The sequence below is a fragment of the Amblyomma maculatum genome, unplaced genomic scaffold, assembly GCF_055883805.1.
Source record: "Amblyomma maculatum isolate TAMU_Amacu unplaced genomic scaffold, ASM5588380v1 scaffold_23, whole genome shotgun sequence".
Lineage (NCBI taxonomy): Eukaryota > Metazoa > Arthropoda > Arachnida > Ixodida > Ixodidae > Amblyomma > Amblyomma maculatum.
This window is the reverse complement of record NW_028146748.1, coordinates 3,368,029-3,394,932: the sequence shown is the minus strand read 5'-3', so window position 1 is coordinate 3,394,932 and position 26,904 is coordinate 3,368,029. Positions and strand designations below refer to the sequence as shown.

At 38.6% G+C, this 26,904-nt stretch overlaps 1 protein-coding gene and 6 pseudogenes across 1 annotated transcript in view; all 7 read left to right on the top strand.

The window, feature by feature from the left end:
- The window catches only part of LOC146171426 (uncharacterized), a 47,275-nt gene extending 21,794 nt beyond the window's left edge, over positions 1-25,481 (top strand). Inside the window, exons 3-5 of the mRNA XM_084586550.1 lie at positions 16,438-16,524; positions 16,768-17,740; positions 25,447-25,481. Of these exons, the coding sequence (XP_084442676.1) occupies positions 16,438-16,524; positions 16,768-17,740; positions 25,447-25,481 (1,095 nt within the window). The remainder of the gene's footprint in view (positions 1-16,437; positions 16,525-16,767; positions 17,741-25,446) is intronic.
- LOC146171432 (U2 spliceosomal RNA) lies at positions 893-1,065 on the top strand (annotated as a pseudogene).
- Positions 7,545-7,715, top strand: LOC146171431 (U2 spliceosomal RNA; annotated as a pseudogene).
- LOC146171430 (U2 spliceosomal RNA) lies at positions 9,777-9,949 on the top strand (annotated as a pseudogene).
- Positions 13,922-14,092, top strand: LOC146171429 (U2 spliceosomal RNA; annotated as a pseudogene).
- Positions 19,522-19,694, top strand: LOC146171428 (U2 spliceosomal RNA; annotated as a pseudogene).
- Positions 24,217-24,387, top strand: LOC146171427 (U2 spliceosomal RNA; annotated as a pseudogene).
- Positions 25,482-26,904: the final 1,423 nt, after the last annotated feature.

Genomic DNA, 26,904 nt, shown 5'->3' with positions numbered 1-26,904 from the left:
ACTTCGGAGCATCGCTATGCGCGCACGAGATCACAATCTCCACGAAAAGCCTAACCAGGGGAAAGTGATGGAGTGCGTAGCAGCCGACCGTAGCAGTTCCCACTTCATGAGGACGGGGCGCTTCACTCGCTTCTGCGATTGGCGCTTCGTGCACCGTGCGAGGCTGAACCTGCTGCCCCTCAACGGAGCCAGGCCGTGGGATGTCGCTGCTGACCAGCGGTGTCGGAGATGCGGGCAAGACAAGGAATCCCTCCCGCATGTTCTCTGCCACTGCATGCGCCAGAGCGTCGCCTACACCAGCCGACACAACAGGATCGTCGACCGGCTGAAGACAGCCGCTGAGAAGCGATTCACTGTCACCCATGAGAACCGGCCCGTGGGTGACACGAACCTCCGCCCAGATCTTGTTCTGGCGCGCGGGGAAACAGCGATTGTCATCGATGTCACATGTCCCTTTGACAATCGCAAAACCGCCTTCGATGCTGCACGGGAGAGTAAGATCGCCAAGTACGAACCCGTTCGCCAATACCTGCTCCGGAAATTCCAGCGGGTCAGCATCGAGGCAGTCGTTGTTGGGGCCCTGGGCTCCTGGGACCCCAACAATGACAAAGTGATGAGGCGCCTCTGTAGCAAACGCTACATGCGTCTCTTCAAGAAGCTGGCGGTGAGCGATACCATCGCAGCTTCTCGTGAAGTCTATGCTAAACACGTAGCTGCAAATTGAAGGGCTCGCACTTCGGTGGACTTCAGCAGCTCGAGTTAGAAAGACTTCCTACACGCACAACAATACACTCACCCCACACCAGGAATAAAACTTTACAGATGAGATTTCCCCTAAAAAGGAATGAACAACAACAGTAGGTGTCTGCAATAAAACTGCTAGGAAATGTACAAAACATTTCTGAAAAACACTCTGTTCTTAACAGCTTAATATCTGTTACGGGTTCTAATTGTACCCATGATATTAAACTGATTTTTGTAGCGCGGCGGAGTGTTCGGGGCTTGCTCCAACTCCGCCACGGGTCGACCCGGTACTGCACTACTTCCGGGACCGGCCCAGCATCTCCCCCTTTTGGGGGGAGAAGGCACAATTGAAAAAAAAACAGAAAAACTGCTTTGTTTTGTTCTAGAAATTTTTGGACTTTTTTTTTCCGACTTTTTTTTCCGACTTTTTTTTCCGACTTTTTTTTCCGACTTTTTTTTCCGACTTTTTTTCCGACTTTTTTTCCGACTTTTACTGTTATGTGGTTGGTTTTACAGAGTGTAGTAATTATTTACGCAACTGTAAATAATTATTAATAATTGTTTATGTAGCCAATGTGGTTGGTTTTACAGAGTGTGGTAATAATTAGTAAGTATACTATGCAACTATAAATAATTAGTAATAAAAGTTTACCTAGCCATTGTGGTTGGTTTTACAGTGTGGTAATAATTAGTAATTATATTTACGCAACTGTAAATAATTAGTAATAATAGTTTACCTAGCAATTGTGGTTGGTTTTACAGAGTGTGGTTATAATTAGTAATTATATTCACGCAACTGTCAATAATTAGTAATAATTATTTACGCAACTGTAAATAATTATTAATAATTGTTTATGTAGCCAATGTGGTTGGTTTTACAGAGTGTGGTAATAATTAGTAAGTATACTATGCAACTATAAATAATTAGTAATAATTGTTTATCTAGCCAATGTGGTTGGTTTTACAGTGTGGTAATAATTAGTAATTATATTTTCGCAACTGTAAATAATTAGTAATAATAGTTTATCTAGCCATTGTGGTTGGTTTTGCAGAGTGTGGAAGTAATTGGTAATTATATTTACGCAAATGTAAATAATTAGTATTAAAAGTTTACCTACCCATTGTGGTTGGTTTTACAGTGTGGTAATAATTAGTAATTATATTTACGCAACTGTAAATAATTAGTAATAACAGTTTACCTAGCAATTGTGGTTGGTTTTAAAGAGTGTGGTTATAATTAGTAATTATATTCACGCAACTGTCAATAATTAGTAATAATTGTTTACCTAGCCAATGTGGTTGGTTTTAAAGAGTGTAGTAATTATTTACGACTGTAAATAATTATTAATAATTGTTTATGTAGCCAATGTGGTTGGTTTTACAGAGTGTGGTAATAATTAGTAAGTATACTATGCAACTATAAATAATTAGTAATAAAAGTTTACCTAGCCATTGTGGTTGGTTTTACAGTGTGGTAATAATTAGTAATTATATTTACGCAACTGTAAATAATTAGTAATAATAGTTTACCTAGCAATTGTGGTTGGTTTTACAGAGTGTGGTTATAATTAGTAATTATATTCACGCAACTGTCAATAATTAGTAATAATTATTTACGCAACTGTAAATAATTATTAATAATTGTTTATGTAGCCAATGTGGTTGGTTTTACAGAGTGTGGTAATAATTAGTAAGTATACTATGCAACTATAAATAATTAGTAATAATTGTTTATCTAGCCAATGTGGTTGGTTTTACAGTGTGGTAATAATTAGTAATTATATTTTCGCAACTGTAAATAATTAGTAATAATAGTTTACCTAGCCATTGTGGTTGGTTTTGCAGAGTGTGGAAGTAATTGGTAATTATATTTACGCAAATGTAAATAATTAGTATTAAAAGTTTACCTAGCCATTGTGGTTGGTTTTACAGTGTGGTAATAATTAGTAATTATATTTACGCAACTGTAAATAATTAGTAATAACAGTTTACCTAGCAATTGTGGTTGGTTTTAAAGAGTGTGGTTATAATTAGTAATTATATTCACGCAACTGTCAATAATTAGTAATAATTGTTTACCTAGCCAATGTGGTTGGTTTTAAAGAGTGTAGTAATTATTTACGACTGTAAATAATTATTAATAATTGTTTATGTAGCCAATGTGGTTGGTTTTACAGAGTGTGGTAATAATTAGTAAGTATACTATGCAACTATAAATAATTAGTAATAAAAGTTTACCTAGCCATTGTGGTTGGTTTTACAGTGTGGTAATAATTAGTAATTATATTTACGCAACTGTAAATAATTAGTAATAATAGTTTACCTAGCAATTGTGGTTGGTTTTACAGAGTGTGGTTATAATTAGTAATTATATTCACGCAACTGTCAATAATTAGTAATAATTATTTACGCAACTGTAAATAATTATTAATAATTGTTTATGTAGCCAATGTGGTTGGTTTTACAGAGTGTGGTAATAATTAGTAAGTATACTATGCAACTATAAATAATTAGTAATAATTGTTTATCTAGCCAATGTGGTTGGTTTTACAGTGTGGTAATAATTAGTAATTATATTTTCGCAACTGTAAATAATTAGTAATAATAGTTTACCTAGCCATTGTGGTTGGTTTTGCAGAGTGTGGAAGTAATTGGTAATTATATTTACGCAAATGTAAATAATTAGTATTAAAAGTTTACCTAGCCATTGTGGTTGGTTTTACAGTGTGGTAATAATTAGTAATTATATTTACGCAACTGTAAATAATTAGTAATAACAGTTTACCTAGCAATTGTGGTTGGTTTTACAGAGTGTGGTTATAATTAGTAATTATATTCACGCAACTGTCAATAATTAGTAATAATTGTTTACCTAGCCAATGTGGTTGGTTTTAAAGAGTGTAGTAATTATTTACGACTGTAAATAATTATTAATAATTGTTTATGTAGCCAATGTGGTTGGTTTTACAGAGTGTGGTAATAATTAGTAAGTACACTATGCAACTATAAATAATTAGTAATAATTGTTTATCTAGCCAATGTGGTTGGTTTTACAGTGTGGTAATAATTAGTAATTATATTTTCGCAACTGTAAATAATTAGTAATAATAGTTTACCTAGCCATTGTGGTTGGTTTTGCAGAGAGTGGAAGTAATTGGTAATTATATTTACGCAAATGTAAATAATTAGTATTAAAAGTTTACCTAGCCATTGTGGTTGGTTTTACAGTGTGGTAATAATTAGTAATTATATTTACGCAACTGTAAATAATTAGTAATAATTGTTTACCTAGCCAATGTGGTTGGTTTTACAGAGTGTAGTAATTATTTACGCAACTGTAAATAATTATTAATAATTGTTTATGTAGCCAATGTGGTTGGTTTTACAGAGTGTGGTAATAATTAGTAAGTATACTATGCAACTATAAATAATTAGTAATAATTGTTTATCTAGCCAATGTGGTTGGTTTTACAGTGTGGTAATAATTAGTAATTATATTTTCGCAACTGTAAATAATTAGTAATAATAGTTTACCTAGCCATTGTGGTTGGTTTTGCAGAGTGTGGAAGTAATTGGTAATTATATTTACGCAAATGTAAATAATTAGTATTAAAAGTTTACCTAGCCATTGTGGTTGGTTTTACAGTGTGGTAATAATTAGTAATTATATTTACGCAACTGTAAATAATTAGTAATAACAGTTTACCTAGCAATTGTGGTTGGTTTTAAAGAGTGTGGTTATAATTAGTAATTATATTCACGCAACTGTCAATAATTAGTAATAATTGTTTACCTAGCCAATGTGGTTGGTTTTAAAGAGTGTAGTAATTATTTACGACTGTAAATAATTATTAATAATTGTTTATGTAGCCAATGTGGTTGGTTTTACAGAGTGTGGTAATAATTAGTAAGTATACTATGCAACTATAAATAATTAGTAATAAAAGTTTACCTAGCCATTGTGGTTGGTTTTACAGTGTGGTAATAATTAGTAATTATATTTACGCAACTGTAAATAATTAGTAATAATAGTTTACCTAGCAATTGTGGTTGGTTTTACAGAGTGTGGTTATAATTAGTAATTATATTCACGCAACTGTCAATAATTAGTAATAATTATTTACGCAACTGTAAATAATTATTAATAATTGTTTATGTAGCCAATGTGGTTGGTTTTACAGAGTGTGGTAATAATTAGTAAGTATACTATGCAACTATAAATAATTAGTAATAATTGTTTATCTAGCCAATGTGGTTGGTTTTACAGTGTGGTAATAATTAGTAATTATATTTTCGCAACTGTAAATAATTAGTAATAATAGTTTACCTAGCCATTGTGGTTGGTTTTGCAGAGTGTGGAAGTAATTGGTAATTATATTTACGCAAATGTAAATAATTAGTATTAAAAGTTTACCTAGCCATTGTGGTTGGTTTTACAGTGTGGTAATAATTAGTAATTATATTTACGCAACTGTAAATAATTAGTAATAACAGTTTACCTAGCAATTGTGGTTGGTTTTACAGAGTGTGGTTATAATTAGTAATTATATTCACGCAACTGTCAATAATTAGTAATAATTGTTTACCTAGCCAATGTGGTTGGTTTTAAAGAGTGTAGTAATTATTTACGACTGTAAATAATTATTAATAATTGTTTATGTAGCCAATGTGGTTGGTTTTACAGAGTGTGGTAATAATTAGTAAGTACACTGTGCAACTATAAATAATTAGTAATAATTGTTTATCTAGCCAATGTGGTTGGTTTTACAGTGTGGTAATAATTAGTAATTATATTTTCGCAACTGTAAATAATTAGTAATAATAGTTTACCTAGCCATTGTGGTTGGTTTTGCAGAGAGTGGAAGTAATTGGTAATTATATTTACGCAAATGTAAATAATTAGTATTAAAAGTTTACCTAGCCATTGTGGTTGGTTTTACAGTGTGGTAATAATTAGTAATTATATTTACGCAACTGTAAATAATTAGTAATAATTGTTTACCTAGCCAATGTGGTTGGTTTTACAGAGTGTAGTAATTATTTACGCAACTGTAAATAATTATTAATAATTGTTTATGTAGCCAATGTGGTTGGTTTTACAGAGTGTGGTAATAATTAGTAAGTATACTATGCAACTATAAATAATTAGTAATAATTGTTTATCTAGCCAATGTGGTTGGTTTTACAGTGTGGTAATAATTAGTAATTATATTTTCGCAACTGTAAATAATTAGTAATAATAGTTTACCTAGCCATTGTGGTTGGTTTTGCAGAGTGTGGAAGTAATTGGTAATTATATTTATGCAAATGTAAATAATTAGTATTAAAAGTTTACCTAGCCATTGTGGTTGGTTTTACAGTGTGGTAATAATTAGTAATTATATTTACGCAACTGTAAATAATTAGTAATAATTGTTTACCTAGCCAATGTGGTTGGTTTTACAGAGTGTAGTAATTATTTACGCAACTGTAAATAATTATTAATAATTGTTTATGTAGCCAATGTGGTTGGTTTTACAGAGTGTGGTAATAATTAGTAAGTATACTATGCAACTATAAATAATTAGTAATAATTGTTTATCTAGCCAATGTGGTTGGTTTTACAGTGTGGTAATAATTAGTAATTATATTTTCGCAACTGTAAATAATTAGTAATAGTTTACCTAGCCATTGTGGTTGGTTTTGCAGAGTGTGGAAGTAATTGGTAATTATATTTACGCAAATGTAAATAATTAGTATTAAAAGTTTACCTAGCCATTGTGGTTGGTTTTACAGTGTGGTAATAATTAGTAATTATATTTACGCAACTGTAAATAATTAGTAATAATTGTTTACCTAGCCAATGTGGTTGGTTTTACAGAGTGTAGTAATTATTTACGCAACTGTAAATATTTATTAATAATTGTTTATCTAGCCAATGTGGTTGGTTTTACAGAGTGTGGTAATAATTAGTAAGTATACTATGCAACTATAAATAATTAGTAATAATTGTTTATCTAGCCAATGTGGTTGGTTTTACAGTGTGGTAATAATTAGTAATTATATTTTCGCAACTGTAAATAATTAGTAATAGTTTACCTAGCCATTGTGGTTGGTTTTGCAGAGTGTGGAAGTAATTGGTAATTATATTTACGCAAATGTAAATAATTAGTATTAAAAGTTTACCTAGCCATTGTGGTTGGTTTTACAGTGTGGTAATAATTAGTAATTATATTTACGTAACTGTAAATAATTAGTAATAACTGTTTACCTAGCCAATGTGGTTGGTTTTACAGAGTGTAGTAATTATTTACGCAACTGTAAATAATTATTAATAATTGTTTATGTAGCCAATGTGGTTGGTTTTACAGATTGTGGTAATAATTAGTAAGTATACTATGCAACTATAAATAATTAGTAATAATTGTTTATCTAGCCAATGTGGTTGGTTTTACAGTGTGGTAATAATTAGTAATTATATTTTCGCAACTGTAAATAATTAGTAATAATTGTTTACCTAGCCAATATTGAGTAATTAGTGCAATAACCAGGACATAGCATATAAATAATTATTTACTTATTTATTTCCTTTTTAATTAGTAACTGCTCATTGATTGACATATGGACATATAAGCTATGCATTTGCACATACTGTGGTGTTGCTCTGTGATTGGTCGACACCTCCACGACGTCTTCCCTTCGCGACCAATAAGTGCTGTGGCAAAAATGTGACACTTTTGCTAACGACAACTATGAGGCAATAAAGGCTTTTGCCTTAATAGCAGTAGGTATCTGCAATAAAGCATTGCTTGCAAATGTACAAAACATTTCTGGAAAACACTGTTTTAACAGCTTGATATCAGTTGCCAGTTGTAATTTGTAACCCTGACATTATACTATTTTTTGTAATGCGGCAGAGCATTCTGGGCTTGCTGTACCTCTGCCACGGGTCTACCCGGTACTGCACTACTTCCGGGACTAGCTAAGCGACTCACGGTTTTTGGGGGAGGACAATCACAACTCAAAGATGAGGCCAACTAACTTTTTTCATTCGAGCTCACTGCTATCCATGTGCCTAACACAGCAATCCTCTCAATGCCTGTCTTATTGCATTGTTGGGCGCCTCGTGCATGCAGTGACACCTTGGGTTACTTTTTCCGCATGTCATTGCATGTGAGTCCATTATTTGAGGCAATAAAGAATGGTTTGATTAAGAATCCCCTTCAAGGGATGTGTCGAGATTTGGTAAACCATAGCTCAAGTGCTACAAACAAAAAACGGTGGACCGACGCTGTTTCTGCAACAACCGATAAGTGGCACCACTTGGGCATACATTTTTGATGGGATCGAACTGCAGTTCCTTGTCAATTTATCGCTTCTCGGCCTTTTGGCTAAGATACCCAGCGAAGTGCCGCACTCTTCATCTGAGCGGCAAAACACCGGTTGGTACAAGACTTACCCCTTTCTTTATTGCAGGAGCTGAGATCCCAATTATCCAGGATTTTGAAAGCCAGACGTTCCTGGGCCGCCCTGTAGGGTTCAACGTCTTCCCGGACAGAGCTACTGTGGACCAGGCCATCAACACCGGCCGCCGCCTGCTTAGCTCAATGCTCGCCCCTTGGCAGAGATTGGACGCTGTGAAAACATTTGTATATCCAGCGCTCAATTTCTCCATGCGGTGCGGTGTGTTGGGCAAGTCAGAGTGGGCGCGCCTCGACGATGCACTGCGGCCACTAATCAAAAAATCCCTTTATCTTCCAGGAACCGCAGCCAATGAATACCTCTACGGCAGTGCAGCATCGGGCTCGGTCGGCATCCCCCTCGCAGCGGAGCTGAGCGACATCTGCCGCATTGACAATGCATTTAAGCTCCTCTCCTCTCTTGATCTAGAGGTGCGAGATCTAGCGCTGCATGCCGTTACTGCCATCACGACGAAGAGACTACGCCGACCAGCCACGGATGAGGACATCGCTGCCTACCTGACAGGGGAGACGGAGGGAGACTTCCGAGCTAGGGCAACGCAGCTTCAGTCTGTATGGACGGAGGCTCGCAAAGCTTCCCGGCGCCTGGCGGTCACGTGGGAGATGCAAGAGGGGGGCCCCAGCATCACTCGCGCCGACGTGACCGTCACGCAGAAGCAGCGCACGAAAGTGGTGAGGACACTTCGGAGCATCGCTATGCGCGCACGAGATCACAATCTCCACGAAAAGCCTAACCAGGGGAAAGTGATGGAGTGCGTAGCAGCCGACCGTAGCAGTTCCCACTTCATGAGGACGGGGCGCTTCACTCGCTTCTGCGATTGGCGCTTCGTGCACCGTGCGAGGCTGAACCTGCTGCCCCTCAACGGAGCCAGGCCGTGGGATGTCGCTGCTGACCAGCGGTGTCGGAGATGCGGGCAAGACAAGGAATCCCTCCCGCATGTTCTCTGCCACTGCATGCGCCAGAGCGTCGCCTACACCAGCCGACACAACAGGATCGTCGACCGGCTGAAGACAGCCGCTGAGAAGCGATTCACTGTCACCCATGAGAACCGGCCCGTGGGTGACACGAACCTCCGCCCAGATCTTGTTCTGGCGCGCGGGGAAACAGCGATTGTCATCGATGTCACATGTCCCTTTGACAATCGCAAAACCGCCTTCGATGCTGCACGGGAGAGTAAGATCGCCAAGTACGAACCCGTTCGCCAATACCTGCTCCGGAAATTCCAGCGGGTCAGCATCGAGGCAGTCGTTGTTGGGGCCCTGGGCTCCTGGGACCCCAACAATGACAAAGTGATGAGGCGCCTCTGTAGCAAACGCTACATGCGTCTCTTCAAGAAGCTGGCGGTGAGCGATACCATCGCAGCTTCTCGTGAAGTCTATGCTAAACACGTAGCTGCAAATTGAAGGGCTCGCACTTCGGTGGACTTCAGCAGCTCGAGTTAGAAAGACTTCCTACACGCACAACAATACACTCACCCCACACCAGGAATAAAACTTTACAGATGAGATTTCCCCTAAAAAGGAATGAACAACAACAGTAGGTGTCTGCAATAAAACTGCTAGGAAATGTACAAAACATTTCTGAAAAACACTCTGTTCTTAACAGCTTAATATCTGTTACGGGTTCTAATTGTACCCATGATATTAAACTGATTTTTGTAGCGCGGCGGAGTGTTCGGGGCTTGCTCCAACTCCGCCACGGGTCGACCCGGTACTGCACTACTTCCGGGACCGGCCCAGCATCTCCCCCTTTTGGGGGGAGAAGGCACAATTGAAAAAAAACAGAAAAACTGCTTTGTTTTGTTCTAGAAATTTTTGGACTTTTTTTTTCCGACTTTTTTTTCCGACTTTTTTTTCCGACTTTTTTTTCCGACTTTTTTTTCCGACTTTTTTTTCCGACTTTTTTTCCGACTTTTACTGTTATGTGGTTGGTTTTACAGAGTGTAGTAATTATTTACGCAACTGTAAATAATTATTAATAATTGTTTATGTAGCCAATGTGGTTGGTTTTACAGAGTGTGGTAATAATTAGTAAGTATACTATGCAACTATAAATAATTAGTAATAAAAGTTTACCTAGCCATTGTGGTTGGTTTTACAGTGTGGTAATAATTAGTAATTATATTTACGCAACTGTAAATAATTAGTAATAATAGTTTACCTAGCAATTGTGGTTGGTTTTACAGAGTGTGGTTATAATTAGTAATTATATTCACGCAACTGTCAATAATTAGTAATAATTATTTACGCAACTGTAAATAATTATTAATAATTGTTTATGTAGCCAATGTGGTTGGTTTTACAGAGTGTGGTAATAATTAGTAAGTATACTATGCAACTATAAATAATTAGTAATAATTGTTTATCTAGCCAATGTGGTTGGTTTTACAGTGTGGTAATAATTAGTAATTATATTTTCGCAACTGTAAATAATTAGTAATAATAGTTTACCTAGCCATTGTGGTTGGTTTTGCAGAGTGTGGAAGTAATTGGTAATTATATTTACGCAAATGTAAATAATTAGTATTAAAAGTTTACCTACCCATTGTGGTTGGTTTTACAGTGTGGTAATAATTAGTAATTATATTTACGCAACTGTAAATAATTAGTAATAACAGTTTACCTAGCAATTGTGGTTGGTTTTAAAGAGTGTGGTTATAATTAGTAATTATATTCACGCAACTGTCAATAATTAGTAATAATTGTTTACCTAGCCAATGTGGTTGGTTTTAAAGAGTGTAGTAATTATTTACGACTGTAAATAATTATTAATAATTGTTTATGTAGCCAATGTGGTTGGTTTTACAGAGTGTGGTAATAATTAGTAAGTATACTATGCAACTATAAATAATTAGTAATAAAAGTTTACCTAGCCATTGTGGTTGGTTTTACAGTGTGGTAATAATTAGTAATTATATTTACGCAACTGTAAATAATTAGTAATAATAGTTTACCTAGCAATTGTGGTTGGTTTTACAGAGTGTGGTTATAATTAGTAATTATATTCACGCAACTGTCAATAATTAGTAATAATTATTTACGCAACTGTAAATAATTATTAATAATTGTTTATGTAGCCAATGTGGTTGGTTTTACAGAGTGTGGTAATAATTAGTAAGTATACTATGCAACTATAAATAATTAGTAATAATTGTTTATCTAGCCAATGTGGTTGGTTTTACAGTGTGGTAATAATTAGTAATTATATTTTCGCAACTGTAAATAATTAGTAATAATAGTTTACCTAGCCATTGTGGTTGGTTTTGCAGAGTGTGGAAGTAATTGGTAATTATATTTACGCAAATGTAAATAATTAGTATTAAAAGTTTACCTAGCCATTGTGGTTGGTTTTACAGTGTGGTAATAATTAGTAATTATATTTACGCAACTGTAAATAATTAGTAATAACAGTTTACCTAGCAATTGTGGTTGGTTTTACAGAGTGTGGTTATAATTAGTAATTATATTCACGCAACTGTCAATAATTAGTAATAATTGTTTACCTAGCCAATGTGGTTGGTTTTAAAGAGTGTAGTAATTATTTACGACTGTAAATAATTATTAATAATTGTTTATGTAGCCAATGTGGTTGGTTTTACAGAGTGTGGTAATAATTAGTAAGTACACTATGCAACTATAAATAATTAGTAATAATTGTTTATCTAGCCAATGTGGTTGGTTTTACAGTGTGGTAATAATTAGTAATTATATTTTCGCAACTGTAAATAATTAGTAATAATAGTTTACCTAGCCATTGTGGTTGGTTTTGCAGAGAGTGGAAGTAATTGGTAATTATATTTACGCAAATGTAAATAATTAGTATTAAAAGTTTACCTAGCCATTGTGGTTGGTTTTACAGTGTGGTAATAATTAGTAATTATATTTACGCAACTGTAAATAATTAGTAATAATTGTTTACCTAGCCAATGTGGTTGGTTTTACAGAGTGTAGTAATTATTTACGCAACTGTAAATAATTATTAATAATTGTTTATGTAGCCAATGTGGTTGGTTTTACAGAGTGTGGTAATAATTAGTAAGTATACTATGCAACTATAAATAATTAGTAATAATTGTTTATCTAGCCAATGTGGTTGGTTTTACAGTGTGGTAATAATTAGTAATTATATTTTCGCAACTGTAAATAATTAGTAATAATAGTTTACCTAGCCATTGTGGTTGGTTTTGCAGAGTGTGGAAGTAATTGGTAATTATATTTATGCAAATGTAAATAATTAGTATTAAAAGTTTACCTAGCCATTGTGGTTGGTTTTACAGTGTGGTAATAATTAGTAATTATATTTACGCAACTGTAAATAATTAGTAATAATTGTTTACCTAGCCAATGTGGTTGGTTTTACAGAGTGTAGTAATTATTTACGCAACTGTAAATAATTATTAATAATTGTTTATGTAGCCAATGTGGTTGGTTTTACAGAGTGTGGTAATAATTAGTAAGTATACTATGCAACTATAAATAATTAGTAATAATTGTTTATCTAGCCAATGTGGTTGGTTTTACAGTGTGGTAATAATTAGTAATTATATTTTCGCAACTGTAAATAATTAGTAATAGTTTACCTAGCCATTGTGGTTGGTTTTGCAGAGTGTGGAAGTAATTGGTAATTATATTTACGCAAATGTAAATAATTAGTATTAAAAGTTTACCTAGCCATTGTGGTTGGTTTTACAGTGTGGTAATAATTAGTAATTATATTTACGCAACTGTAAATAATTAGTAATAATTGTTTACCTAGCCAATGTGGTTGGTTTTACAGAGTGTAGTAATTATTTACGCAACTGTAAATATTTATTAATAATTGTTTATCTAGCCAATGTGGTTGGTTTTACAGAGTGTGGTAATAATTAGTAAGTATACTATGCAACTATAAATAATTAGTAATAATTGTTTATCTAGCCAATGTGGTTGGTTTTACAGTGTGGTAATAATTAGTAATTATATTTTCGCAACTGTAAATAATTAGTAATAGTTTACCTAGCCATTGTGGTTGGTTTTGCAGAGTGTGGAAGTAATTGGTAATTATATTTACGCAAATGTAAATAATTAGTATTAAAAGTTTACCTAGCCATTGTGGTTGGTTTTACAGTGTGGTAATAATTAGTAATTATATTTACGTAACTGTAAATAATTAGTAATAACTGTTTACCTAGCCAATGTGGTTGGTTTTACAGAGTGTAGTAATTATTTACGCAACTGTAAATAATTATTAATAATTGTTTATGTAGCCAATGTGGTTGGTTTTACAGATTGTGGTAATAATTAGTAAGTATACTATGCAACTATAAATAATTAGTAATAATTGTTTATCTAGCCAATGTGGTTGGTTTTACAGTGTGGTAATAATTAGTAATTATATTTTCGCAACTGTAAATAATTAGTAATAATTGTTTACCTAGCCAATATTGAGTAATTAGTGCAATAACCAGGACATAGCATATAAATAATTATTTACTTATTTATTTCCTTTTTAATTAGTAACTGCTCATTGATTGACATATGGACATATAAGCTATGCATTTGCACATACTGTGGTGTTGCTCTGTGATTGGTCGACACCTCCACGACGTCTTCCCTTCGCGACCAATAAGTGCTGTGGCAAAAATGTGACACTTTTGCTAACGACAACTATGAGGCAATAAAGGCTTTTGCCTTAATAGCAGTAGGTATCTGCAATAAAGCATTGCTTGCAAATGTACAAAACATTTCTGGAAAACACTGTTTTAACAGCTTGATATCAGTTGCCAGTTGTAATTTGTAACCCTGACATTATACTATTTTTTGTAATGCGGCAGAGCATTCTGGGCTTGCTGTACCTCTGCCACGGGTCTACCCGGTACTGCACTACTTCCGGGACTAGCTAAGCGACTCACGGTTTTTGGGGGAGGACAATCACAACTCAAAGATGAGGCCAACTAACTTTTTTCATTCGAGCTCACTGCTATCCATGTGCCTAACACAGCAATCCTCTCAATGCCTGTCTTATTGCATTGTTGGGCGCCTCGTGCATGCAGTGACACCTTGGGTTACTTTTTCCGCATGTCATTGCATGTGAGTCCATTATTTGAGGCAATAAAGAATGGTTTGATTAAGAATCCCCTTCAAGGGATGTGTCGAGATTTGGTAAACCATAGCTCAAGTGCTACAAACAAAAAACGGTGGACCGACGCTGTTTCTGCAACAACCGATAAGTGGCACCACTTGGGCATACATTTTTGATGGGATCGAACTGCAGTTCCTTGTCAATTTATCGCTTCTCGGCCTTTTGACTAAGATCAAAGTGTAGTAGTATCCTGGACCCCTGGACCCCCTGCTGTTCCTGGACCCCCTGCTGACCCTGGACCCCCCTGCTGACCCTGGACCCCTGGACTCATGGACCATCCGGACCTGCTGTTCTTGGAACCCCTGCTGTCCCTGGATTCCCGGTTGCTGTGAGAGCTTGGTGAGAGCTCTCTTTTTTTACTAGTTCATTTAGTGTTTCCTATTCCCATTGTTGGCTTGTTTATGTAGTATCTGGCAGTGTTTTTTGTCCTTCAAGTGTTCTTTTTGCTTAATTTGCTAGTTTTTTTATTTTTTTTTTGTCCTTCTAGTTTTCCTTTTTTTTTCTTTTTTTTGCTTGTTCTTTAACCTCTCCGTTCTGTTTGTGCTCACATTCTTTGCAATCGGTTTATTCATGTAGTGCTTTCTGCCCTTAAACTTTTTTTTTACTTTTTTGTTTGTGTTCAAATTCTTTGCCATCCTTGTTGGTTTGTTCATGTAGTATCTGCCGCTGTTTCTCTCCGGTTGTGCCTTTAATTATTATTATTTTATTACTTTTTGTTGCATTGCCACCAGTTTTTTTTTTTTTTTTTTCTTTTTTTTTTTTGAGAGCTTAGTGCGAATTCTTTGCATGTGTGCCCTTTTATTTTAGTTGAGGTGCTGATTTATTGGGTTCCTGCAATGTGATTTCATTGACAAGAGCCGTTTTCCAGTCAAGTGTGGTGTTTCCCATGTCTCGCTCCCGTTAAACCTCTTTTTTTTTTTTTTCTTTGAGCTTGGTGAGGGCTCTTTGCCGCGTCTGCCTGGTAATTGAGTGACGATTTTTATTAGTTGCTGCGTTGCTCTTTTTCACTTGTATTGTGTTGAGGGTGATTTGTGTGTGGTGTTTACTGGTGTTTCTCTCCTGTTCAGCTCCATCTTTTGTTTTGCTTTGCTACGAGCTTGGTGAGGGCTCTCATATTGTTTTTTTTTTTTTTTTTTTTTGGTGTTGAGCATTCTCTTTTTTTTTTTTTTCTGCGCGCACTTTGGTTTTTCAGTCTCATTATTAGTGTATGTTAGCTGTTCTTTCTGGATAGTCTTTTTCCCCGTGGGAGCTGCAGCGCTGACCTCTTCTGCGGAAGGAAATCCATTATCGCAGTATGTCGCGCGGATACACCCCGCCATTTCTTCCAGACGACCGCCGCCGCTAGAAGTGATGTCATCGCCCCCGACAAGCAGCGCCTTCACCGCCAGCAGAAGCCGCATTCCAGTCCGATCGCCGTCCACCAGTCCAAGCCCGGCCAACATTCAAGAACCGCCACAGCCCGGATCGCAACCTCGCCGTGATGGGAACAGCCTTACGCTGTTCTTTCCGCTGGCGAGGACGTTCCGATGTACGGAAGAGGGATGCGCTACCGCGTACTCCCCGGTATTGTGGACGTCCAGGCGGCAGTCCCTGACTCGGCATCTTGAAAGTGAGCATGGGGTGCGCATAAGCCAGGTCACGCATTTTTGCACTCTCTGCCACAGAGAGGTCGGTCCTCGGCCAAAAGCGCATCCCTGTCTTACTGGAGAGAAGCTCGAGGTGGCCAGCACTGACTTGCACAGCCACAAGTGCGGTGATTGCCAGCTCTCTTTTCCATCAAAAAGAGGGCTGGAAAATCATCACATGTGGCACCGCAAACAGACTGCCATGCAGGGATTACCGCCTCGTCCCGTGCCACCGTTAGCGGCGACGAGAAGACTAAGACGGACGCCATCACGGGACGCACGACCACCGGATCTAGAGCCCCCACAAGCCGAGGACATCAGCCAAGATGCAAGGACACCACCAGCAACGCCTCAACAAGACACCAATGGGGAGGAAGCGGGCCAGGAAGAGCCACGAACGCTAACCCCCATCTCTCCTCCTCCAGAGAGCAGCACCACGAGAGCAGCAACACCAGCACTAATTTTTCCCACCTCCCCATCCCAGCAGGATGACCAGGGAATTCCCGTGCCTGCCAGCAGCACACCCAACAGCAGCAGGGAGATGGAGAATTCACAAGATTCTCCTTCCTTGCAGGCAGGCGACGGACTACAGGCTCACCTGTCAACAATCAGCGAGGAAAGCAATACATCGCAGCTTCAAGACGACGACGGCGGCGGCCACCATGACGCAACTGCCACCCAGGGAGCACTAACTGATTCTCTTTCTGATGAACTGGAGTGCGAGGGCATACTCGTCGACCACACCAGGCGCCTCCGGTGTTTGCTGCGTGAGCCTGTGTCTGCTGAGGGTTGGGATGGTTTTCTTTCCATCTTGGAGGAGGCCATCACCGAGGTTGGAAAGGCGGTAAAGCTGCCAAAGGCTCCGGCCGGAGGTAAGCCGCGCCGTCCGACCAACCCCGACAACGCTCAGCAGATCCAGTCTCTTTACCGCAGGAATCGCCGCCGAGCAGTACGCCTGATTGTGGACGGCGAGTCGCCTATGTGCACGGTTCCTTTACAGGATCTCGAGAACCACTTCACTGCAATGTGGGGCCCCAAGGAGGTGGACACCAGCCTTCTTCTCAACAAGGCCAAGAGCAGCGACCTCACGGAATTCCCTCTAGACAAGTTCACCGAACAGGAGGTCCTGACGAAGCTGAGGAAATGTGAGAACACCGCGCCCGGCAACGACCGAATCACCTACCAGCACTGGAAGACGACAGACCCTGAAGCAGCCTTCCTGACAGCAGCATTCAACGCCTGCCTCAAGTTCAAGAGAGTGCCCCCAGCATGGAAGGAGTCCCGGACCATCCTCATCCACAAGAAGGGACCTGCGGAGGACGTCACAAACTGGCGCCCCATCGCACTCGGGTCGACGATTTCAAAGCTGTATGCTGGGTGTCTCGCCACTCGGCTGCAGCGATGGATCGCTGAACACGAGCTGCTCTCTCGTTGTCAAAAGGGGTTCCTGCCGCACGATGGTGTGTTTGAGCACAACTTCGTGCTGCAGGAGCGCCTTGACGCAGCGAGGGGTGGCGGTGGGGAGCTGTGCGTGGCGTTCCTTGACTTCAGCAACGCCTTTGGATCTGTCGCCCACAACGCCCTCATCGACGCACTACGTGGAGCAGGCGCCGGCAGCGACTTCTGTTCGATCGTCGCTGACCTCTACAGGGACAACACCACCACCATCATAGGACAAGAAGGATCAACACGGCCGATCGACATTTCTGCAGGGATTCGACAGGGATGCCCACTGAGCGGGCTCTTGTTTAATTTTGTCATTGACCCTGTTTTGCGTGCTGTGCAGGGAGGCGAGAGGCAGCACAACATCCTGGCCTACGCCGATGACCTCACCCCCCTGGCCAATGACCCGGAGATGCTTCAAGCCCGCATTAATACTGTTGAATCCCTTTCTTCTAGGCTGGGACTACAGCTTAACCCAGCGAAGTGCCACACTCTTCATCTGAGCGGCAAAACACCGGTTGGTACAAGACTGACTCCTTTTTTTATTGCAGGAGCTGAGATCCCAATTATCCAGGATTTTGAAAGCCAGACGTTCCTGGGCCGCCCTGTGGGGTTCAACGTCTTCCCGGACAGAGCTACTGTGGACCAGGCCATCAACACCGGCCGCCGCCTGCTTAGCTCAATGCTCGCCCCTTGGCAGAGATTGGACGCTGTGAAAACATTTGTATATCCAGCGCTCAATTTCTCCATGCGGTGCGGTGTGTTGGGCAAGTCAGAGTGGGCGCGCCTCGACGATGCACTGCGGCCACTAATCAAAAAATCCCTTTATCTTCCAGGAACCGCAGCCAATGAATACCTCTACGGCAGCGCAGCATCGGGCTCGGTCGGCATCCCCCTCGCAGCGGAGCTGAGCGACATCTGCCGCATTGACAATGCATTTAAGCTCCTCTCCTCTCTTGATCTAGAGGTGCGAGATCTAGCGCTGCATGCCGTTACTGCCATCACGACGAAGAGACTACGCCGACCAGCCACGGATGAGGACATCGCTGCCTACCTGACAGGGGAGACGGAGGGAGACTTCCGAGCTAGGGCAACGCAGCTTCAGTCTGTATGGACGGAGGCTCGCAAGGCTTCCCGGCGCCTGGCGGTCACGTGGGAGATGCAGGAGGGGGGCCCCAGCATCACTCGCGCCGACGTGACCGTCACGCAGAAGCAGCGCACGAAAGTGGTGAGGACACTTCGGAGCATCGCTATGCGCGCACGAGATCACAATCTCCACGAAAAGCCTAACCAGGGGAAAGTGATGGAGTGCGTAGCAGCCGACCGTAGCAGTTCCCACTTCATGAGGACGGGGCGCTTCACTCGCTTCTGCGATTGGCGCTTCGTGCACCGTGCGAGGCTGAACCTGCTGCCCCTCAACGGAGCCAGGCCGTGGGATGTCGCTGCTGACCAGCGGTGTCGGAGATGCGGGCAAGACAAGGAATCCCTCCCGCATGTTCTCTGTCACTGCATGCGCCAGAGCGTCGCCTACACCAGCCGACACAACAGGATCGTCGACCGGCTGAAGACAGCCGCTGAGAAGCGATTCACCGTCACCCATGAGAACCGGCCCGTGGGTGACACGAACCTCCGCCCAGATCTTGTTCTGGCGCGCGGGGAAACGGCGATTGTCATTGATGTCACATGCCCCTTTGACAATCGCAAAACCGCCTTCGATGCTGCACGGGAGAGTAAGGTCGCCAAGTACGAACCCGTTCGCCAATACCTGCTCCGGAAATTCCAGCGGGTCAGCATTGAGGCAGTCGTTGTTGGGGCCCTGGGCTCCTGGGACCCCAACAATGACAAAGTGATGAGGCGCCTCTGTAGCAAACGCTACATGCGTCTCTTCAAGAAGCTGGCGGTGAGCGATACCATCGCAGCTTCTCGTGAAGTCTATGCTAAACACGTAGCTGCAAATTGAAGGGCTCGCACTTCGGTGGACTTCAGCAGCTCGAGTTAGAAAGACTTCCTACACGCACAACAATACACTCACCCCACAGCAGGAATAAAACTTTGCAGATGAGATTTCCCCTAAAAAGGAATGAACAACAACAGTAGGTGTCTGCAATAAAACTGCTAGGAAATGTACAAAACATTTCTGAAAAACACTCTGTTCTTAACAGCTTAATATCTGTTACGGGTTCTAATTGTACCCATGATATTAAACTGATTTTTGTAGCGCGGCGGAGTGTTCGGGGCTTGCTCCAACTCCGCCACGGGTCGACCCGGTACTGCACTACTTCCGGGACCGGCCCAGCATCTCCCCCTTTTGGGGGGAGAAGGCACAATTGAAAAAAAACAGAAAAACTGCTTTGTTTTGTTCTAGAAATTTTTGGACTTTTTTTTTCCGACTTTTTTTTCCGACTTTTTTTTCCGACTTTTTTTTCCGACTTTTTTTCCGACTTTTACTGTTATGTGGTTGGTTTTACAGAGTGTAGTAATTATTTACGCAACTGTAAATAATTATTAATAATTGTTTATGTAGCCAATGTGGTTGGTTTTACAGAGTGTGGTAATAATTAGTAAGTATACTATGCAACTATAAATAATTAGTAATAAAAGTTTACCTAGCCATTGTGGTTGGTTTTACAGTGTGGTAATAATTAGTAATTATATTTACGCAACTGTAAATAATTAGTAATAATAGTTTACCTAGCAATTGTGGTTGGTTTTACAGAGTGTGGTTATAATTAGTAATTATATTCACGCAACTGTCAATAATTAGTAATAATTATTTACGCAACTGTAAATAATTATTAATAATTGTTTATGTAGCCAATGTGGTTGGTTTTACAGAGTGTGGTAATAATTAGTAAGTATACTATGCAACTATAAATAATTAGTAATAATTGTTTATCTAGCCAATGTGGTTGGTTTTACAGTGTGGTAATAATTAGTAATTATATTTTCGCAACTGTAAATAATTAGTAATAATAGTTTACCTAGCCATTGTGGTTGGTTTTGCAGAGTGTGGAAGTAATTGGTAATTATATTTACGCAAATGTAAATAATTAGTATTAACAGTTTACCTACCCATTGTGGTTGGTTTTACAGTGTGGTAATAATTAGTAATTATATTTACGCAACTGTAAATAATTAGTAATAACAGTTTACCTAGCAATTGTGGTTGGTTTTAAAGAGTGTGGTTATAATTAGTAATTATATTCACGCAACTGTCAATAATTAGTAATAATTGTTTACCTAGCCAATGTGGTTGGTTTTAAAGAGTGTAGTAATTATTTACGACTGTAAATAATTATTAATAATTGTTTATGTAGCCAATGTGGTTGGTTTTACAGAGTGTGGTAATAATTAGTAAGTATACTATGCAACTATAAATAATTAGTAATAAAAGTTTACCTAGCCATTGTGGTTGGTTTTACAGTGTGGTAATAATTAGTAATTATATTTACGCAACTGTAAATAATTAGTAATAATAGTTTACCTAGCAATTGTGGTTGGTTTTACAGAGTGTGGTTATAATTAGTAATTATATTCACGCAACTGTCAATAATTAGTAATAATTATTTACGCAACTGTAAATAATTATTAATAATTGTTTATGTAGCCAATGTGGTTGGTTTTACAGAGTGTGGTAATAATTAGTAAGTATACTATGCAACTATAAATAATTAGTAATAATTGTTTATCTAGCCAATGTGGTTGGTTTTACAGTGTGGTAATAATTAGTAATTATATTTTCGCAACTGTAAATAATTAGTAATAATAGTTTACCTAGCCATTGTGGTTGGTTTTGCAGAGTGTGGAAGTAATTGGTAATTATATTTACGCAAATGTAAATAATTAGTATTAAAAGTTTACCTAGCCATTGTGGTTGGTTTTACAGTGTGGTAATAATTAGTAATTATATTTACGCAACTGTAAATAATTAGTAATAACAGTTTACCTAGCAATTGTGGTTGGTTTTACAGAGTGTGGTTATAATTAGTAATTATATTCACGCAACTGTCAATAATTAGTAATAATTGTTTACCTAGCCAATGTGGTTGGTTTTAAAGAGTGTAGTAATTATTTACGACTGTAAATAATTATTAATAATTGTTTATGTAGCCAATGTGGTTGGTTTTACAGAGTGTGGTAATAATTAGTAAGTACACTATGCAACTATAAATAATTAGTAATAATTGTTTATCTAGCCAATGTGGTTGGTTTTACAGTGTGGTAATAATTAGTAATTATATTTTCGCAACTGTAAATAATTAGTAATAATAGTTTACCTAGCCATTGTGGTTGGTTTTGCAGAGAGTGGAAGTAATTGGTAATTATATTTACGCAAATGTAAATAATTAGTATTAAAAGTTTACCTAGCCATTGTGGTTGGTTTTACAGTGTGGTAATAATTAGTAATTATATTTACGCAACTGTAAATAATTAGTAATAATTGTTTACCTAGCCAATGTGGTTGGTTTTACAGAGTGTAGTAATTATTTACGCAACTGTAAATAATTATTAATAATTGTTTATGTAGCCAATGTGGTTGGTTTTACAGAGTGTGGTAATAATTAGTAAGTATACTATGCAACTATAAATAATTAGTAATAATTGTTTATCTAGCCAATGTGGTTGGTTTTACAGTGTGGTAATAATTAGTAATTATATTTTCGCAACTGTAAATAATTAGTAATAATAGTTTACCTAGCCATTGTGGTTGGTTTTGCAGAGTGTGGAAGTAATTGGTAATTATATTTATGCAAATGTAAATAATTAGTATTAAAAGTTTACCTAGCCATTGTGGTTGGTTTTACAGTGTGGTAATAATTAGTAATTATATTTACGCAACTGTAAATAATTAGTAATAATTGTTTACCTAGCCAATGTGGTTGGTTTTACAGAGTGTAGTAATTATTTACGCAACTGTAAATAATTATTAATAATTGTTTATGTAGCCAATGTGGTTGGTTTTACAGAGTGTGGTAATAATTAGTAAGTATACTATGCAACTATAAATAATTAGTAATAATTGTTTATCTAGCCAATGTGGTTGGTTTTACAGTGTGGTAATAATTAGTAATTATATTTTCGCAACTGTAAATAATTAGTAATAGTTTACCTAGCCATTGTGGTTGGTTTTGCAGAGTGTGGAAGTAATTGGTAATTATATTTACGCAAATGTAAATAATTAGTATTAAAAGTTTACCTAGCCATTGTGGTTGGTTTTACAGTGTGGTAATAATTAGTAATTATATTTACGCAACTGTAAATAATTAGTAATAATTGTTTACCTAGCCAATGTGGTTGGTTTTACAGAGTGTAGTAATTATTTACGCAACTGTAAATATTTATTAATAATTGTTTATCTAGCCAATGTGGTTGGTTTTACAGAGTGTGGTAATAATTAGTAAGTATACTATGCAACTATAAATAATTAGTAATAATTGTTTATCTAGCCAATGTGGTTGGTTTTACAGTGTGGTAATAATTAGTAATTATATTTTCGCAACTGTAAATAATTAGTAATAGTTTACCTAGCCATTGTGGTTGGTTTTGCAGAGTGTGGAAGTAATTGGTAATTATATTTACGCAAATGTAAATAATTAGTATTAAAAGTTTACCTAGCCATTGTGGTTGGTTTTACAGTGTGGTAATAATTAGTAATTATATTTACGTAACTGTAAATAATTAGTAATAACTGTTTACCTAGCCAATGTGGTTGGTTTTACAGAGTGTAGTAATTATTTACGCAACTGTAAATAATTATTAATAATTGTTTATGTAGCCAATGTGGTTGGTTTTACAGATTGTGGTAATAATTAGTAAGTATACTATGCAACTATAAATAATTAGTAATAATTGTTTACCTAGCCAATGTGGTTGGTTTTACAGAGTGTAGTAATTATTTACGCAACTGTAAATATTTATTAATAATTGTTTATCTAGCCAATGTGGTTGGTTTTACAGAGTGTGGTAATAATTAGTAAGTATACTATGCAACTATAAATAATTAGTAATAATTGTTTATCTAGCCAATGTGGTTGGTTTTACAGTGTGGTAATAATTAGTAATTATATTTTCGCAACTGTAAATAATTAGTAATAGTTTACCTAGCCATTGTGGTTGGTTTTGCAGAGTGTGGAAGTAATTGGTAATTATATTTACGCAAATGTAAATAATTAGTATTAAAAGTTTACCTAGCCATTGTGGTTGGTTTTACAGTGTGGTAATAATTAGTAATTATATTTACGTAACTGTAAATAATTAGTAATAACTGTTTACCTAGCCAATGTGGTTGGTTTTACAGAGTGTAGTAATTATTTACGCAACTGTAAATAATTATTAATAATTGTTTATGTAGCCAATGTGGTTGGTTTTACAGATTGTGGTAATAATTAGTAAGTATACTATGCAACTATAAATAATTAGTAATAATTGTTTATCTAGCCAATGTGGTTGGTTTTACAGTGTGGTAATAATTAGTAATTATATTTTCGCAACTGTAAATAATTAGTAATAATTGTTTACCTAGCCAATATTGAGTAATTAGTGCAATAACCAGGACATAGCATATAAATAATTATTTACTTATTTATTTCCTTTTTAATTAGTAACTGCTCATTGATTGACATATGGACATATAAGCTATGCATTTGCACATACTGTGGTGTTGCTCTGTGATTGGTCGACACCTCCACGACGTCTTCCCTTCGCGACCAATAAGTGCTGTGGCAAAAATGTGACACTTTTGCTAACGACAACTATGAGGCAATAAAGGCTTTTGCCTTAATAGCAGTAGGTATCTGCAATAAAGCATTGCTTGCAAATGTACAAAACATTTCTGGAAAACACTGTTTTAACAGCTTGATATCAGTTGCCAGTTGTAATTTGTAACCCTGACATTATACTATTTTTTGTAATGCGGCAGAGCATTCTGGGCTTGCTGTACCTCTGCCACGGGTCTACCCGGTACTGCACTACTTCCGGGACTAGCTAAGCGACTCACGGTTTTTGGGGGAGGACAATCACAACTCAAAGATGAGGCCAACTAACTTTTTTCATTGGAGCTCACTGCTATCCATGTGCCTAACACAGCAATCCTCTCAATGCCTGTCTTATTGCATTGTTGGGCGCCTCGTGAATGCAGTGACACCTTGGGTTACTTTTTCCGCATGTCATTGCATGTGAGTCCATTATTTGAGGCAATAAAGAATGGTTTGATTAAGAATCCCCTTCAAGGGATGTGTCGAGATTTGGTAAACCATAGCTCAAGTGCTACAAACAAAAAACGGTGGACCGACGCTGTTTCTGCAACAACCGATAAGTGGCACCACTTGGGCATACATTTTTGATGGGATCGAACTGCAGTTCCTTGTCAATTTATCGCTTCTCGGCCTTTTGGCTAAGATCAAAGTGTAGTAGTATCCTGGACCCCTGGACCCCCTGCTGTTCCTGGACCCCCTGCTGACCCTGGACCCCCCTGCTGACCCTGGACCCCTGGACTCATGGACCATCCGGACCTGCTGTTCTTGGAACCCCTGCTGTCCCTGGATTCCCGGTTGCTGTGAGAGCTTGGTGAGAGCTCTCTTTTTTTACTAGTTCATTGAGTGTTTCCTATCCCCATTGTTGGCTTGTTTATGTAGTATCTGGCAGTGTTTTTTGTCCTTCAAGTGTTCTTTTTGCTTAATTTGCTAGTTTTTTTTTTGTCCTTCTAGTTTTCCTTTTTTTTCTTTTTCTTTAACCTCTCCGTTCTGTTTGTGCTCACATTCTTTGCAATCGGTTTATTCATGTAGTGCTTTCTGCCCTTAAACTTTTTTTTTTCTTTTTCCGTCTTTGCTAGTTTTTTTTTTTTTACTTTTTTGTTTGTGTTCAAATTCTTTGCCATCCTTGTTGGTTTGTTCATGTAGTATCTGCCGCTGTTTCTCTCCGGTTGTGCCTTTAATTATTATTATTTTATTACTTTTTGTTGCATTGCCACCAGTTTTTTTTTTTTTTTTTTTTTTCTTTTTTTTTTTTTGAGAGCTTAGTGCCAATTCTTTGCATGTGTGCCCTTTTATTTTAGTTGAGGTGCTGATCTATTGGGTTCCTGCAATGTGATTTCATTGACAAGAGCCGTTTTCCAGTCAAGTGTGGTGTTTCCCATGTCTCGCTCCCGTTAAACCTCTTTTTTTTTTTTTCTCTTTGAGCTTGGTGAGGGCTCTTTGCCGCGTCTGCCTGGTAATTGAGTGACGATTTTTATTAGTTGCTGCGTTGCTCTTTTTCACTTGTATTGTGTTGAGGGTGATTTGTGTGTGGTGTTTACTGGTGTTTCTCTCCTGTTCAGCTCCATCTTTTGTTTTGCTTTGCTACGAGCTTGGTGAGGGCTCTCATATTGTTTTTTTTTTTTTTTTTTTTTTGGTGTTGAGCATTCTCTTTTTTTTTTTTTCTGCGCGCACTTTGGTTTTTCAGTCTCATTATTAGTGTATGTTAGCTGTTCTTTCTGGATAGTCTTTTTCCCCGTGGGAGCTGCAGCGCTGACCTCTTCTGCGGAAGGAAATCCATTATCGCAGTATGTCGCGCGGATACACCCCGCCATTTCTTCCAGACGACCGCCGCCGCTAGAAGTGATGTCATCGCCCCCGACAAGCAGCGCCTTCACCGCCAGCAGAAGCCGCATTCCAGTCCGATCGCCGTCCACCAGTCCAAGCCCGGCCAACAATCAAGAACCGCCACAGCCCGGATCGCAACCTCGCCGTGATGGGAACAGCCTTACGCTGTTCTTTCCGCTGGCGAGGACGTTCCGATGTACGGAAGAGGGATGCGCTACCGCGTACTCCCCGGTATTGTGGACGTCCAGGCGGCAGTCCCTGACTCGGCATCTTGAAAGTGAGCATGGGGTGCGCATAAGCCAGGTCACGCATTTTTGCACTCTCTGCCACAGAGAGGTCGGTCCTCGGCCAAAAGCGCATCCCTGTCTTACTGGAGAGAAGCTCGAGGTGGCCAGCACTGACTTGCACAGCCACAAGTGCGGTGATTGCCAGCTCTCTTTTCCATCGAAAAGAGGGCTGGAAAATCATCACATGTGGCACCGCAAACAGACTGCCATGCAGGGATTACCGCCTCGTCCCGTGCCACCGTTAACGGCGACGAGAAGACTAAGACGGACACCATCACGGGATGCCAGACCACCGGATCTAGAGCCCCCACAAGCAGAGGACATCAGCCAAGATGCAAGGACACCACCAGCAACGCCTCAACAAGACACCAATGGGGAGGAAGCGGGCCAGGAAGAGCCACGACCGCTCACCCCCATCTCTCCTCCCCCAGAGAGCAGCACCACGAGAGCAGCAACACCAGCACTAATTTTTCCCACCTCCCCATCCCAGCAGGATGACCAGGGAACTCCCGTGCCTGCCAGCAGCACACCCAACAGCAGCAGGGAGATGGAGAATTCACAAGATTCTCCTTCCTTGCAGGCAGGCGACGGACTACAGGCTCACCTGTCAACAATCAGCGAGGAAAGCAATACATCGCAGCTTCA